This window comes from Bufo bufo, chromosome 1 (assembly GCF_905171765.1).
Source record: "Bufo bufo chromosome 1, aBufBuf1.1, whole genome shotgun sequence".
In the NCBI taxonomy this organism is placed as follows: domain Eukaryota; kingdom Metazoa; phylum Chordata; class Amphibia; order Anura; family Bufonidae; genus Bufo; species Bufo bufo.
In genome coordinates, this window is record NC_053389.1 from 395,475,296 (window position 1) to 395,493,758 (window position 18,463).

The following is an 18,463-nucleotide window of genomic DNA, read 5'->3' on the forward strand; positions in this document are numbered from 1 at the left end:
ACAGTGATGTATACTATAGTGTGCAGTGCAGCTAGCTGTGTACATAGTGTTATGTGCAGTGTGTGCCGTGTTGTATACTATAGTGTGCAGTGCAGCTAGCTGTGTACATAGTGTTATGTACAGTGTTGTATACTATAGTGTGCAGTGCAGCTAGCTGTGTACATAGTGTTATGTGCAGTGTTGTATACTATAGTGTGCAGTGCAGCTAGCGGTGTACATAGTGTTATGTGCAGTGTGTGCCGTGTTGTATACTATAGTGTGCAGTGCAGCTAGCTGTGTACATAGTGTTATGTGCAGTGTTGTATACTATAGTGTGCAGTGCAGCTAGCGGTGTACATAGTGTTATGTGCAGTGTTGTATACTATAGTGTGCAGTGCAGCTAGCTGTGTACATAGTGTTATGTGCAGTGTTGTATACTATAGTGTGCAGTGCAGCTAGCGGTGTACATAGTGTTATGTGCAGTGTTGTATACTATAGTGTGCAGTGCAGCTAGCTGTGTACATAGTGTTATGTGCAGTGTTGTATACTATAGTGTGCAGTGCAGCTAGCGGTGTACATAGTGTTATGTGCAGTGTGTGCCGTGTTGTATACTATAGTGTGCAGTGCAGCTAGCTGTGCAGTTTCCAGGCCAGTCAGCCGTCAGTCAGTCTCCTCCTCGCTGAGCTCTCTCCGCCCTCCACAGGGCAGTGTTTTCATCTCTCTGTATCATTCTCGCCATCTGCTCTCCTCAGCCGTCGCCGCTGTGCTCTCTCCGTTCTCGGCTTTCCTCTTGGCCTCTGTCCGGGTCCAGCAGACATGTCCGAGCAGAGCAGCAGTCGATACCAGCAGGTATGCATGCGGAGGGGCGGGAGGTCGCTAGGCGAGCCTCGGGGATGAGCCGCCACGTACTAGGCCTCAGCGCTGTGAGTGCAGCCCGACTCCCGGAAACCAGAGGGACGCGTTCTGCCCCGTCTGTGGTGACAGCCCCGTGCCCCGTGCCATACGCGTGTATATACGGAGGCCTGAGTGCAGTCCTGTACACCCAGAGCCTTCATGTTCTATGTGTACACCATATGTGCTGCTGATCAGGTTTCCATGACCTGACGGGGATCCCCATAGACCACACGTTCTGGTGTCTGCTGCCTGCTACGTGTGGTGGTCTCTGGCTACTAAATAAAACGCCATTGACTGAAGAGGTCACAGCCCATATATCAGCCATCAGTCATTGTATGGGCCCTGAACACAGGACTGATAATATCCTATATGTACCCCATATATCAGTCATTGTATGGGCCCTGAACACAGGACTGATAATAACCTGTATGTACCCCATATATCAGTCATTGTATGGGCCCTGAACACAGGACTGATAATATCCTGTATGTACCCCATATATCAGTCATTGTATGGGCCCTGACTGCACACAGGACTGATAATATCCTATATGTACCCCATATATCAGTCATTGTATGGGCCCTGGACACAGGACTGATAATATCCTGTATGTACCCCATATATCAGTCATTGTATGGGCCCTGACTGCACACAGGACTGATAATATCCTATATGTACCCCATATATCAGTCATTGTATGGGCCCTGACTGCACACAGGACTGATAATATCCTATATGTACCCCATATATCAGTCATTGGGCCCTGACTGCACACAGGACTGATAATATCCTATATGTACCCCATATATCAGTCATTGGGCCCTGACTGCACACAGGACTGATAATATTCTATATGTACCCTATATATCAGTCATTGTATGGGCCCTGAACACAGGACTGATAATAACCTATATGTACCCCATATATCAGTCATTGTATGGGCCCTGACTGCACACAGGACTGATAATATCCTATATGTACCCCATATATCAGTCATTGTATGGGCCCTGGACACAGGACTGATAATATCCTATATGTACCCCATATATCAGTCATTGGGCCCTGACTGCACACAGGACTGATAATATCCTATATGTACCCCATATATCAGTCATTGTATGGGCCCTGACTGCACACAGGACTGATAATATCCTATATGTACCCCATATATCAGTCATTGGGCCCTGACTGCACACAGGACTGATAATATCCTATATGTACCCCATATATCAGTCATTGTATGGGCCCTGACTGCACACAGGACTGATAATATCCTATATGTACCCCATATATCAGTCATTGGGCCCTGACTGCACACAGGACTGATAATATCCTATATGTACCCCATATATCAGTCATTGTATGGGCCCTGACTGCACACAGGACTGATAATATCCTATATGTACCCCATATATCAGTCATTGTATGGGCCCTGAACACAGGACTGATAATAACCTATATGTACCCCATATATCAGTCATTGTATGGGCCCTGACTGCACACAGGACTGATAATATCCTATATGTACCCCATATATCAGTCATTGTATGGGCCCTGGACACAGGACTGATAATATCCTATATGTACCCCATATATCAGTCATTGTATGGGCCCTGAACACAGGACTGATAATATCCTATATGTACCCCATATATCTGTCATTGGGCCCTGACTGCACACAGGACTGATAATATCCTGTATGTACCCCATATATCAGTCATTGTATGGGCCCTGAACACAGGACTGATAATAACCTGTATGTACCCCATATATCAGTCATTGTATGGGCCCTGGACACAGGACTGATAATATCCTATATGTACCCCATATATCAGTCATTGTATGGGCCCTGACTGCACACAGGACTGATAATATCCTATATGTACCCCATATATCAGTCATTGTATGGGCCCTGGACACAGGACTGATAATATCCTATACGTACCCCATATATCAGTCATTGTATGGGCCCTGACTGCACACAGGACTGATAATATCCTATATGTACCCCATATATCAGTCATTGGGCCCTGACTGCACACAGGACTGATAATATCCTATATGTACCCCATATATCAGTCATTGTATGGGCCCTGACTGCACACAGGACTGATAATATCCTATATGTACCCCATATATCAGTCATTGTATGGGCCCTGAACACAGGACTGATAATAACCTATATGTACCCCATATATCAGTCATTGTATGGGCCCTGACTGCACACAGGACTGATAATATCCTATATGTACCCCATATATCAGTCATTGTATGGGCCCTGGACACAGGACTGATAATATCCTATATGTACCCCATATATCAGTCATTGTATGGGCCCTGAACACAGGACTGATAATATCCTATATGTACCCCATATATCTGTCATTGGGCCCTGACTGCACACAGGACTGATAATATCCTGTATGTACCCCATATATCAGTCATTGTATGGGCCCTGAACACAGGACTGATAATAACCTGTATGTACCCCATATATCAGTCATTGTATGGGCCCTGGACACAGGACTGATAATATCCTATATGTACCCCATATATCAGTCATTGTATGGGCCCTGACTGCACACAGGACTGATAATATCCTATATGTACCCCATATATCAGTCATTGTATGGGCCCTGGACACAGGACTGATAATATCCTATACGTACCCCATATATCAGTCATTGTATGGGCCCTGACTGCACACAGGACTGATAATATCCTATATGTACCCCATATATCAGTCATTGGGCTCTGACTGCACACAGGACTGATAATATCCTATATGTACCCCATATATCAGTCATTGGGCCCTGACTGCACACAGGACTGATAATATACTATATGTACCCCGTATATCAGTCATTGTATGGGCCCTGATTGCACACAGGACTGATAATATTCTATATGTACCCCATATATCAGTCATTGTATGGGCCCTGATTGCACACAGGACTGATAATATTCTATATGTACCCCATATATCAGTCATTGTATGGGCCCTGACTGCACACAGGACTGATAATATCCTATATGTACCCCATATATCAGTCATTGTATGGGCCCTGATTGGACACAGGACTGATAATATCCTATATGTACCCCATATATCAGTCATTGGGCCCTGACTGCACACAGGACTGATAATATCCTATATGTATCCCATATATCAGTCATTGTATGGGCCCTGACTGCACACAGGACTGATAATATCCTATATGTATCCCATATATCAGTCATTGGGCCCTGACTGCACACAGGACTGATAATATTCTATATGTACCCCATATATCAGTCATTGGGCCCTGACTGCACACAGGACTGATAATATACTATATGTACCCCATATATCAGTCATATATTAGCTCAAATGAATGGCGTTAAACCGGGATCAGGGTCTTGCAAGGGGTCCTGTACCTTCTTGGTGCGGTCTTGAAAACTGTGTGGCAAAAACACTTGGGCGCATGAACTGTAGTTTTAGTGCAGATTCATCCTAGTTTTTTTTCCACCGATTCCGTGCTGAAATCCACAAGCCCAAAATCTCTGTCTGAACCTACCCTAAGGGCTCCGTGCCTGTATTGTGGACTGCCAACGACGAGTCCGCAATATACGGGCACCCCGTGGTGCAGATGTGGAAGCACTGACTTGAATGGGTCTGTGATCCACAAGATATGGCTGAAGATAGGGCACGTATCTTTTGCTGAGTGGAGGCGTTCAGTATTGTCCGAACAGTATTTGATTGTTGAGGGGTCCGAGTCCAGGCACCCCCGGCAATCGGCTGTCTCACAGCATACCAAGCACAGTGCCATACATTATTACGGCACTGGGCTGCAAATAGGTCATGTGACCAACGAACGTGACATCACTGGCCTATGAAGAGACTGCACTGGAATACCATTGCCTCTCCAAACAGCTGATTGGTGGGGGTGCTGGCAGTCGGAGCCCCACCAATCAGATATTGATGACCTGTTCTGAGAATAGACTGGACAGCCCCTTTAAGGATGAAGACTGGTTGAAGTTGAACATTATAACCGCGTTACGTTCTCCATGATGGATACACCTTGTATGTGGCGTCGGAGGTTTATATAGTGCCAGCTCATTCTCACCACTTCTCTTTAGCCTCATGTTTTCCTCGTGATCTCTAGGGATTTGTTTCCTATAAATGATTAATATCACTTTGCTTATACTGATGGCCATTATTATGATCAGCCTAGTAATATGAGATTTAGCCTGCATATCTCTTCCAAGGCTATTATTTTCCCCGGAATTTCTGACAATTAGTACATTTCGTCTCGGTAAGTGTATTCTGACTACAGCTGGCCACGAGAACACCGAGCTTGCACCGTAATTATATCATTTGTCCATGCTTGATTGCAGATGCATTGCCCTGTACTCAGAGTGGTACAGAGTTGCCATCTTTAGTCACCTTGTCCCCCAAAATATGTCACTGGATGTGAGAGGTATGTGGTGCTGTATTCTCCTATATGTAGTGCTGGCTCTGACCTGCGTCTCATCTTCTCCGTCAAGTCCTTTTTTTAATTATATGCATTTTAAATTTGGCGACTAAAAAATTTAATTTGGCGTCTAAATATTTTTGTTTAGGAGCTTATGGTTCCTGGTTATTTTTTTTAGTCTAGAGCACTGCAGTACTATCCTTGTCCGTTATGCGGACAATAATAGGACAAAGAGTTGTTGCGATACCATGAAAAAGTATTGCGATACTCGATACCATTCGATACCACGCAAAAAAAATAAACCAAAAAAGCCACGTGCATTCTGCATTTTAAAAAATGGCGAATCGCGCAGTATTTATTTATTTTTCCTGTTCCGGCGTTCACCGCATAGATTTTTTTTATATTTACATAGTTTGGACTTTTCTGACGTGGCGATTTTGGTTCCGTATAGGGAACGCAAAAAACGCAATGTAAACGGGGAAAAAAAAAGTTTGTGTGCAAGATACCTTTTCCTGACGTTCATCACGCAGCGCAGCAATGCTTTATTAGTCGCTCTGAGTGGGCATCTGCTGCTGTAAAGATGTGGATGGGGGGGTGGGGGCTCCTGCAGTGGCGCTTGATCTTCACACTGAGAAGCCTGGCAGGGTAAGTGGCCTTGCTGGGCAGTAGGGTTTCTGATGTTCCAGTGGTTGGCAGTGGGCTTTAGCGGAGGTCCCAGCGCTGAGACCCGCCGCTGATCTCTATAGCAAGCGGTCTAAAGTGCTCAGCAGGGTGCTGCTTCTCCTCACTGCCGAGTACTGTAGTGGAGATAGTCTCAAGTCTATGGGGATGTCTTCACCATCCTGCTCAGCAGTGAGGAGAAGCAGCGCTCTGCTGAGCACTTCAGACTGCTTACTATAGAGATCAGCGGGGGTCTCGGCTCTGAGACCCCTTCTATCAACACTTTTGATATGCATATAAAGTGTCAAAAAGCATAGTAATAGTAAATGTATAATGATGGACAGGAGGCCTTGGGGGGGGGGGGGGGGGGGGTTGAATGTAGGCAGGCTATTACAGTGCTCCAGACAAAAAAAAATGACCAGGAGCCATTGGCTCCTAAACTAAAAAATTTAGGAGGCAAATTACATTTTTTAGTCGCCAAATTTAAAATGTATATAATAAAAAAAAAAAGGACTTTGAGAAGATGAGACGCAGGTGACAGTAGTGAGCCAGCACTACATATAGGAGAAAACAGCACCACATACCTCTCACATCCAGGGACATCTTCTGGGGGACAAGGTGACTAAAAATGGCGAATTGCGTGGTTTAGAGTTTTTTTTTCTGTTACGGCCTTCACCGAGCAGAAATATTTTTTAATATTTTAATAGCTCACACTTTTTGGGACGTGGCGATATGTAATATGTTTATTGTTTGTAAATTGTATATGTAAAACTGGGAAGGGGGCCATGGTATTTTGGTGTTTTTTTTTTTTTTTTACTTTTTATTTAATAACCATTTCTTTCCTTAGGGACTAGAACTTGGATCTTTTCATTCCTTGTGCTATTCACCCTGATAGAGTTCTATCAGGGTGAATAGGATCTCACACATCTCCCTGCTGCCCTGTGCTCTGTGCACACAGCAGTAGGGAGCTGAACATGGCAGCCAGGGCTTCAGTAGCATCCTGGCTGCCATGGTAACGATCTGAGCCCCAGCAGTGTAATCTGCCACTGCCACCAATGAAGGGGATGGGACCCTGTGAGGGCACTTGTGGCCAGTGATAATGGGGGGGGGGGGGGGGAGAGGCTTTCGGGGGGGGGGGGGGAGAGGCTTTCGGGGGGGCGCACTGCACCACCAATGAATGTAATTAAAGAGGACCTTTCATGGGTCCAAAGAATATGAACTTAGTAGCAGGCTGCATAGAGCGGCACCCAGGGATCTAAGTGCACTTACTATTATTCCTGGGCGCCGCTCCGTTCGCCCACTGTGGCCCCCGGTATTTTCTCAACATTCAGAGCAAGGAGGAGGAGACGCCAGTGTCTCTCCTTCTCCCTGACAGCAGCGCTGTCCAATCACAGCGCAGAGCTCAGAGCCAGGGAGAAAAAAAAAACTCCCTCGCTCTGGGCTCTGAGCTTTGATTGGACAGCGCTGCTGTCAGGGAGAAGGAGAGACACTGGCGTCTCCTCCTCCTTGCTCTGAATGTTGAAAATACCGGGGGCCACAGCGGGCGAACGGAGCGGCGCCCAGGAATAATAATAAGTGCACTTAGATCCCTGGGCACCGCTCTATGCAGCCTGCTACTAAGTTCATATTCTTTGGACCCATGAAAGGTCCTCTTTAACTCCTTTATACAATTGTCTGCAGCGGTATAACAGACCCGGCACCCGGCCTCAATAACAGGGCATGCCCTGTTATAGAGGCCGGGTCTGTGATACCGCTGCCTATACTTATGCTTTACATTCATTGGTGGCGCAGTGGCCACAGCTCCTCCCTGCTATCTCCCCATTGGTGGTAGTGGCGGCCGCGTCACAGTGGAGAGGGAGGGACTCCTTCCTTCTCCACTGTGCTACTGAAGAGAACTTAGGCTGCGCAGGATCGCGGCGGTACAGTCGCAAATGGCGACAAGACTAAAAAGTCTTGTCGCCATCTGCAAATTTGAAGGCGCATTGGCGACCCTTTTGGTCGCCATCTGGAGCCCTGTATTATAGCTAAATGATAAAGTACATGGAAGATATACTATATTGGACTGTAGTATTCAGGGTAACTTGCCGTGTTGGCACTTTGTGATAAATAAGTGGGATTTGGGTTGCAGATTGGGCACTTGATCTCTAAAAGGTACACCATCACTGATATAGGACATAACATACTGGGCAGTATACAGGTCCTTCTCAAAAAAATTAGCATATTGTGATAAAGTTCATTATTTTCTGTAATGTACTGATAAACATTAGACTTTCATATATTTTAGATTCATTACACACAACTGAAGTACTTCAAGCCTTTTCTTGTTTTAATATTGATGATTTTGGCATACAGCTCATGAAAACCCAAAATTCCTATCTCAAAAAATTAGCATATCATGAAAAGGTTCTCTAAACAAGCTATTAACCTAATCATCTGAATCAACTAATTAACTCTAAACACCTGCAAAAGATTCCTGAGGCTTTTAAAAACTCCCAGCCTGGTTCATTACTCAAAACCGCAATCATGGGTAAGACTGCCGACCTGACTGCTGTCCAGAAGGCCATCATTGACACCCTCAAGCAAGAGGGTAAGACACAGAAAGAAATTTCTGAACGAATAGGCTGTTCCCAGAGTGCTGTATCAAGGCACCTCAGTGGGAAGTCTGTGGGAAGGAAAAAGTGTGGCAGAAAACGCTGCACAACGATTAGAGGTGACCGGACCCTGAGGAAGATTGTGGAGAAGGACAGATTCCAGACCTTGGGGGACCTGCGGAAGCAGTGGACTGAGTCTGGAGTAGAAACATCCAGAGCCACCGTGTACAGGCGTGTGCAGGAAATGGGCTACAGGTGCCGCATTCCCCAGGTCAAGCCACTTTTGAACCAGAAACAGCGGCAGAAGCGCCTGACCTGGGCTACAGAGAAGCAGCACTGGACTGTTGCTCAGTGGTCCAAAGTACTTTTTTCAGATAAAAGCAAATTTTGCATGTCATTCGGAAATCAAGGTGCCAGAGTCTGGAGGAAGACTGGGGAGAGGGAAATGCCAAAATGCCTGAATTCCAGTGTCAAGTACCCACAGTCAGTGATGGTCTGGGGTGCCATGTCAGCTGCTGGTGTTGGTCCACTGTGTTTTATCAAGGGCAAGGTCAATGCAGCTAGCCATCAGGAGATTTTGGAGCACTTCATGCTTCCATCTGCTGAAAAGCTTTATGGAGATGAAGATTTCATTTTTCAGCACGACCTGGCACCTGCTCACAGTGCCAAAACCACTGGTATATGGTTTACTGACCATGGTATTACTGTGCTCAATTGGCCTGCCAACTCTCCTGACCTGAACCCCATGGAGAATCTGTGGGATATTGGGAAGAGAAAGTGGAGAGACACAAGACCCAACACTCTGGATGAGCTTAAAGCCGCTATCGAAGCATCCTGGGCCTCCATAACACCTCAGCAGTGCCACAGGCTGATTGCCTCCATGCCACGCCGCATTGAAGCAGTCATTTCTGCAAAAGGATTCCCGACCAAGTATTGAGTGCATAACTGAACTTCATTATTTGAAGGTTGACTTTTTTTGTATTAAAAACACTTTTCTTTTATTGGTCGGATGAAATATGCTAATTTTTTTAGATCGGAATTTTGTGTTTTCATGAGCTGTATGCCAAAATCATCAATATTAAAACAAGAAAAGGCTTGAACTACTTCAGTTGTGTGTAATGAATCTAAAATATATGAAAGTCTAATGTTTATCAGTACATTACAGAAAATAAGGAACTTTATCACAATATGCTAATTCTTTGAGAAGGACCTGTAGATGTGAATAGAGCAGTTGGGGTGAGATAGAGGAATCATTCCTGTGCTGTGCTGTCTGGTCTCTACTCTTCCTGTCTCCCCCTCATCTCATCATAGACTTCAACAGGATAGTGCTATCTGATTCTTCAGTGAGCAAGCAGCCTATCTTAGGCTCCTTTCACACATCAGTGTTTGGTCAGTGATTGTGAGCCAAAACCAGGTGCGGCTCTAAACACAGAACAGGTACAAATATTTTCATTGTACCTTATCCCTGTTTAGCTTCCTCTGCTGGTTTTGGATCACAATCGCTGATCAAACACTCATGGACACCTTTATAAATGAAGCTGAGAATCAATAGATCAATGCATGGCGTGTGGATATGTGATCCATGGATTTTTTCTCCAGTTTGGCACTTTTAAACTAATGTGTGAAAAACGGATAAAACATACCTGGTCCTGAAGACCGAAATTACCCTGGTCCTGAACCGGATAAGAATGTGAGGGGCTCCACGTGGCTCTGCGATTGGGTCTGACTGTATTTTAGCGGCTTGGTTACATTGTAATGGCCTTGGCTGCCCGGCAGTCTACTGGTGGGTGCAGGGTTTATCATATCCCGGACTGCAGTCCGGGAAGCTAACTTCTCTGCTGCTGTGACTATGTAGTCGTGGAAGCTGATTTTAATTGGAATTGTAATGATCTCATAGACCTATAATTACAGCAAACACCAGGGATCGCCTCATAACCTCCGCAGCAGTCAGCGCTGTGAGGAAATGGTTGGTGACTTATCTGCATGAAATAAATTCCATATCTGTAAATGCAGGGAAAATCCCATTACCTTTCACTAATTTCTACAAAAATAGAGTAAGGGAACCCTTTGAACTAACTGGATGTCTGCATTGATTACTAATAGGAGGGTGCAGCGATCTCCTCCACAGTATGAGGACGAGGGATGGCTATTGAGATCATGGATTCGCATTGTTTGTGGGTAGCAGATCGCTGTTTAGACAGCACAGTCTGCCGACCAGAAACAATCATTTATGTGCCTGCACGAACTAGAACATAGAAACATAGAATGTGTCGGCAGATGAGAACCATTTGGCCCATCTAGTCTGCCCAATATACTGAATACTATGAATAGCCCTTGGTCCCATCTTATATGAAGGATGGCCTTATGCCTATCCCATGCATGCTTAAACTCCTTCACTGTATTTGCAGCTACCACTTCTGCAGGAAGGCTAGTCCATGCATCCACTACTCTCTCAGTAAAGTAATACTTCCTGATATTACTTTTAAACCTTTGCCCCGCTAATTTAAAACTATGTCCTCTTGTAGCAGTTTTTCTTCTTTTAAATATTCTCTCCTCTTTTACCTTGTTGATTCCCTTTATGTATTTAAAAGTTTCTATCATATCCCCTCTGTCTCGTCTTTCTTCTAAGCTATACATGTTAAGGTCCTTTAATCTTTCCTGGTAAGTTTTATCCTGCAATCCATGTACCAGTTTAGTAGCTCTTCTCTGAACTCTCTGCATTATTTTGCACTTATCCACATTAAATTTTAGTTGCCATATTTTTGACCATTCCTCTAGTTTTCCTAAGTCCTTTTCCATTTGGGGTATCCCTCCAGGAACATCAACCCTGTTACAAATCTTTGTGTCATCAGCAAAAAGACACCCCTTATCATCGAGGCTTTCTGCAATTTCGCTGATAAAGATATTAAACAATATGGGTCCCAGAACAGATCCCTGAGGTAACCCCACTGGTAACAAGACCTTGGTCTGAATATACTCCATTGACTACAACCCTCTGTTGCCTGTCCCTCAGCCACTGCCTAATCCATTCAATGAAGATAACACTCTCATTAATTCATATACAGGAGGCGGGAGCTGGCTGCAAAATCACATAGGGGTTAACTACCGCAGATCGCAGCTACTTGTCATGGAGGTCGGGAGCCGGCTATGTGATTCTGCAGCCAGCTCCCGCCTCCTGTATATGAATTAATGAGAGAGTTATCTTCATTGGTGGCGCAGTGGCCACAGCCCCTCCCCTCCTCTTGTCCTCTCTACTCTCATTGGCAGCAGCGGCAGCACAGGGGGAGGGAGACATTGCTTCCTTCTCCCCTGTGCTACTGAGGGAACACGGATCTCACTGTCAGCAGCACGATCCGTGTTCCCGATTCATTATCGGAACATCGGCAAAATAGATGCCGATACCGATAACTTTCAAAATCCTGAATATTGGCCGATAATATTGATTAAAACCGATAATCTGTCGATCCCTACCAGATACTGACTGGTCCCCCCCAGAAAGTGTTGCATTTATATCTTTGTTCAGTGTATATGTAACTGGGTGGGAGGAGCTATGAACTACCTGGGTGCTGGAGTAGTGGCAGAGGAAGGAGAATTGCATCTTCCTAAGCCATGACATGTCGCCGTGCATCGGTCACATGGCCTAGTTGCAGTTCAGCCACATTGAAGTGAATGGGGCTGAGCTGCAATACCAGGCACAGCAATTATACAAAAAATATTATAGTGCTAATGCTACGCTTATTTATATAGTGAAATGCTTGGCCAATGCATTTTGTTAGGACCCGTCTAACAGAGATCGCCTTGACGTTCGGCAGACGGGCTCAGATGGTTTTGTACAAAATGCATTTGCCAAGCATCTCACTATATAAATAAGCGTAGCATGAGAACTATAATATTTTTTGTGACTATGGCATTATTGTACTTTATCTGGTATGCAGGGTGCTGGTGCATTGTCTCTTTTTTTTTTTTTCTCTAACCTGAGGATAGGTCATTATTACCAATGCCTGAATAACCCCTTTAAGGTCTGGATGCTGATCTGACCCTTTCAAAACACAAATGTTCTTCTTTTTCAAACATTGGTTGATTTACTTGTGTGTTTTGGCTCCTTGTTTTGTTGCATCACCCAAAATCTTCAGCTTGAGGTCATGGACTGCTGCCATTACATTCTCCTGTAAAATGTTTTGATCCACCTTAGAATTCATTGTTCTCTCTGATCATATGGTGTCCAGACGTGGAGGCAGCAAAATGGCTTCAAACCGCGATGCTCCCTCCACCATCATGCTTTACAGTTGGGATGATGTTTTGGATGTTGATGCCAGTCTTCTTTTTCATCCAAACCTTGTTTTGTGCAGTTGTGCTAAAAAGTTCCACTTTTGTTTCATCTGCTCTTAGAACATTTCCGAGAAGCAATGTCTCGTGGTCATAGGCAAACTTTAGACAGGCCACAATGTTTTTTTTTGGACAACAGCAGCGTCCTTTCACAACCACCGTTCTTGTTCACTGTTTTTCTAATGTTTTGAAGTTGGGTTTTCTGGCAATTCCATTATGGATTCCGTTACCACGGACCATAAGGGAGTTCTATGACTGAAGCCTATAAGAGGCATTCCATTTTGCATTCCGTCATAATAGAAGTCTATGGGCAGCATAACGGATCCGTCCGGTTTCCGTTATGCAGGACAGGACGCCGAACTAACAAAACATGAAGTCGCTCATCCATAGTTTTTGCAGGTTGCCAAGGCCTCTGTAGGTCCTGTTACCCTTGGGTTCTTTCTCACTTTTTCAGGATCGCCTGTTGTGATCTTACTAGTACACCCACTCCTAGAGAGGAGCAACAGTCATCGGTTTATAGATAATTTTTCTAACTGCCGATTTTATGTACGTCCTGGTCTTTAGCAATGCGTTCATAGCCTTATCCAGCTTTATCCATCACCTCTTTTGAAAAATGTTTTGCATCTAGTATTTTGCGGACAAGGATAGGCATTGTTAAAATGGATCCGCAAAAAAAAACTGATGCCATACGGACGTCCTCCGTTTTTTTTTTTTTTTGCGGATACGCAATTTGCGGCCAGCAAAACGCATATGGTCATGTGCATGTAGTCTTACACTTACTTTTTCTCCAGCCCTTGTTAAGAGTTTAGACGCCGTATTAGTCAACATATCAGCAACATCAATACGGAAGCCGACACAGCAATATCAAGACACGTGAGACAGTATCACGCGGGTGACCCCAAATGCTTATCTTTTTGGGGTGTCTGTAAGAAAACACTTTGCCTGAGAAGAGGTAACCTTGATAGACTCCTCCTGCAAGAAGAAACTAAGTGGATTTACAGACTAGATAGTCTGAGCCTGAAAGGGCTAAATGAAGGTTTAACATTTTCTTCCTATTTATAGATTATTTCACTTAGTGCGTCAGTAGCCATTATGCTTGTATTCCATTATTCTGTTTACCTATTCCTCATATATGCAAGTGAGCCCTTTGAGACCAGTAGCCTGAGACTTGGTGATAAGAAGAGGTGTATGTATATATATTCTCCTGCAGCTGGTATCACGGTCCTGATAGCACTTTAAGTTTGTGCGCATCGGGACACAGCGCAGGTCATGTGCAGTGGAGATCCCTCAGTCTCGTCAATTCCTAAGTCAGTGCGTATTGCATTCTCACGCTACGCCTGACCAGAGTACCTCCCCCTCCGCTCTGTGATTGGATGCAGCACGGAGTGGAGGTGTTCCATATGCCAGTAAGAACGCTCCAGTGCACGCCTCCTCTGTCAATAGTGGAGCGCTATTAATGGTCATCTCGTTTATCGATCAGGATTAAGTGGTTATTTATACCTCCGCTTAGGCAGGCGTCACCAATTCTGCCCGTTACCCCTTTACTAGCGAAACATGTCGGGGGGAGGGGGGGGGGGGGGGGGGGCGGCGGCAGTGTCGTTTGTCTGTGCCAGCGATACTAGTCAGTCAGACAGTTTAATATCGAGCTAACAAGTGTGACTCTGATAATCAGTCCCTGCATGACCAGTCAGATAGTCGGTCTCAACACTAACCAGTATTAGCCAGGAAGATATGGCTCTCAGCAGTCAGGAAAATAACTGACCAAGAGTATAGTTACATCTGTTACTGTAGGGGAATCTGGGAGGTTGTGGTCAATAAGTGCAGGGGTGTGATTTATCACCTTACTGTGGAGGGGAGAGTGCACATCTCCTCCACATGTAAGCAGTTATATGTATAAGATGCTGGTGCAGTAAACAGTCTTTTTACAAACCTTTTGAGGCTCACAGCCTACTTTTATACACATACTAATAAAAGTTACATTTTAGTAATTATTTCAGATCTGGGTCAAGTTCGGTAGTGAGCCCCTTATGGGCGATTAGTGTGTTTTTGTAAATGTACCTTCACCCAGATCAGGTCAGTTTTGCGTGTTTGTAGTTCTTAGTATTGCAGCTCAGCCCAATTCACTTGAATGGATGAACATAACCTCACTGACCTAGGAAGAGACCGCATTGTCCTTGGTCGGCAGGGGTTCAGGGAGTTGGACCCCCGCAGATCCGATATTAGTGAACTGCAGAGAATAGGCCATCAATATAGAAATCTTGGACAAGCTCTTTAAAATAGAACATGAAATTTACAGCAATGTGTGTGTGATATGTGTCATTAAGGTCAAGATGCCCATTTCTACAGAATAGTATCAGTTCTCTCAGGTATCTTATTCCTGTTCCTCAGGGAAGAGTGATTTGTCAGACTTTACAGCCTAGTTCTATTGTCTTCTGCTCAGTGCTAGATCCGTCTGTAGCTATTGACCCAAAACTTTTATAAATGATGTGTTTTAGTGTGCAGTGAAATATATTGCCATTTGTCAGGCAGGGATAGACGACCATTGGTACAGTAGTGCTACATTTAGGTCATTTACCTCTTTGGGGACCTGTTGTCTAACCTCCAGCGAAGATGTGTGAAGAACATCCATGGTATCTTCTTTTCAAGCAAGTCATGGATGCTTCTTATAGGGCAAAAAATATGGTAAATTGGGGAAAAGGATGGTAATTTTGAATTATGAATTCTTTTTGTTTGTTTTTTAATAAAAATTTTAAAACGTTTTAACTTTAGGTGATTTGAACATGCACTCATCAGATCGCTTTTGCCATGGACTGCAGTGGTTTGTTATTGCAGTCTATGGGATTATTGATGTTTGCCTGTTGAGCCCTGTTTGAAGCAGGTTTCTATAGGAACTTTGCCATAGTGGCCCAAGAGCCTACTGAGCACATCCCGCATCCGATAAAGGTGCCTTCAGATACCATGGTTGCAATTAACCATGGCTTCTGAGAAATCTGCACTTTCCTATCCAGTTAAAGGGAGTCTGTCACCAACATTTCACTTTTTTAACCCTTCCCACAGCTCCCTAGCATGCTTACAGTTAATAAAAACGTTACCTCTAGCATCAATCCTGGACTTATAGAACCCTCATAAACGATCTTTATAAGATATGCAAATGAGGGCTCGCAAGTGCCCAGGGCGGCGTTACTCTCTTAGGTACCCTGCTTGCTCAGCCTTCTCACTGCGTACCCTCTGCCCGCCCATCCTTTCCCTCTGACCGCCTTTGTACTAACTTGTTATGCTGCCGATATCCCGCGCCGGCACACTCATTGCTTTGGCCGGCGCATGCGCACTGTGCTGCCCATTCCTTGTACGACATCACAGTAACTATTGCGCATGCCGGCTAACGACGCTGATTTTCGCGTCGTTAGTTGGCGCATGCGCAATAGTTACTGTGATGCCGTACAAGGAATGGGCATCGCAGTGCGCATGCGCCGGCCAAAGGAATGAGTGCGCCGGTGCGGGATATCGGCAGCATAACAAGTTAGTACAGAGGCGGTCAGAGGGAAAGGATGGGCGGGCAGAGGGTAGGAAGGGGTGGGGGACGCAAAGAGAAGGATGAGCAAGCAGGGCACCTAAGAGAGTAACGCCGCCCTGGGCACTTGCGAGCCCTCATTTGCATATCTTATAGAACCCTCAAAAACGATCTTTATAAGTCCAGGATTGATGCCACAGGTAACGTTTTTATTAACTGTAAGCATGCTAGGGAGCTGTGGGAAGGGTTAAAAAAGTGAAATGCTGGTGACAGACTCCCTTTACATAAAAGAAAACAGGAATGCAAACTAGACACAATGTATGCACTTTTAGAATCTGTTAAAGGGAACCATTTTTCTAATGTTTGTGAGTAAAAATGTAAGGTAGAAATGTGGTGTGAACGAGGCCTAAGTGCATGTAGATGGCTGCACTTGTACTTTCCTTGGTTTAAGTTAAGTACATGTATAGCCTGGCAATGAGCAGTAAATCGATTGCAGTTACTATAGTCTGTCCTCCCCTGTCTGAGCACCCTAAGGCTGGGTTTATACGGGCGTTGCCGGTGTGTTGCGGGAAAATGCGTGATTTTTTTCCCCCGCGAGTGCGAAGCGTTTTAACGCGCGTGAGAAAAATCTGCATGTTTGGTACCCAGACCCGAACCCGGACTTCTTCACAGAAGTTTGGGTTAGGTGTTGTGTAGATTTTATTATTTTCCCTAATAACATGGTTAGGCTACTTTCACACTACCGTTCAGAGCGAGTCCGTCTGGTGTCTGCACAGACGGATCCTCTCCTATAATGCAGACGCTGTGAGCGCGTGCCATGTTCTTCTCCACAGCACGAGGTAGAAGGAGGCAGTCCCTCCCCCCTGCACTGCCGCTGCCACCAATGGGCTGTTAGAAGCGAGGAGGAGGGGAGCGGCTGTGGCCACTGCGTCACCAGTGAATATCGTTTATGCTTAATACAAACGCAGGCTGCACTGGGGGTGCCGGCCATATCCCATACCTGGCACCCAGCCTCTAGGGGTTAATAGCGGCTGATCGCAGCGCGCAGTCATAGAGGCTGGGTGCCGGGTATGGGATATGGCCGGCACCTGCAGCGCAGCCTGCGTTTGTATTAAGCATAAACTATATTCATTGGTGGCGCAGTGCACCGAACAACCCCCCCCCAGTATTATAAAGCAGAATTATTGGTGGCGCAGTGCGCCCCCAAGTATTATTATCATTGGTGGCAGTGTAATGCTGGGGCTCCAATCGGTTACCATGGCAGCCAGGACGCTACTGAAGTCCTGGCTGCCATAGTCGGCTCCCTGCTGCTGTGTGTACTATGCACAGAGCAGCAGGGAGAGTGTGAAGTCCTATTCACCCTGATAGAGCTCTATCGGGGTGAATAGGACAAGGGATGAAAGATCCCAGGTTCTAGACCCTAAGGGGGGAAATAGTTGTTAAAAAAAACAAAAAACACCAAAATATTAAGTTTAAATCACCCCCTTGCCCAATTTTACATATAAAATACATAAACAATCAAAAAAAAATTACATATCACCACTCCCGAAAAAGTGAGAACTATTAAAATATGAAAAAATATCTCCCATGTGGTGAATGCCGAAACAGGGAAAAAAAACAAAAAACTTGCAATTTGACATTTGTTATTCACCTTGTCCCGACAAAAATTAGGTTAGGATTGTTCGATTATGGTCCAGAGTCAGACGTTAAAATCTGGAATGCACGTGGCTTTTTTGGTGTTTTATTTTTTTCACGTGGTATCGAGTATCGCAATACTTTTTTATCATATCGAAATCGAGTCAAAATGTTGGTATCGTGACAACCCTAGGTAAGAGATGTTTTTTTTTTTTTTTGTTATACTGTAATTATATGTATTTTAAATTTGGCGACTAAAAATTTTTATTTTATTTTTCAGGTTAGGAGCCAATGGCTCCTTGATATTTTATTTAGTCTGGAGCCCTGACCCTTTTAGAGGGAGCAGCGCACAAAAACACTGGATATAGAAAAGCCAGGCTATAAATAGTTGTCCACACTAATCTCCCAGCAGC

General features: G+C 44.9%; 1 protein-coding gene across 2 annotated transcripts in view; it reads left to right on the forward strand.

Moving 5' to 3' along the window:
• Positions 1 to 660: 660 nt before the first annotated feature.
• NDFIP1 (Nedd4 family interacting protein 1) overlaps positions 661 to 18,463 on the forward strand; it is a 56,185-nt gene continuing 38,382 nt past the window's right edge. For both annotated transcript variants that reach the window (XM_040405954.1, XM_040405946.1), the window contains exon 1: positions 661 to 828. In XM_040405954.1, the coding sequence (XP_040261888.1) occupies positions 796 to 828 (33 nt within the window). In that variant the 5' untranslated portion in view covers positions 661 to 795. The remainder of the gene's footprint in view (positions 829 to 18,463) is intronic.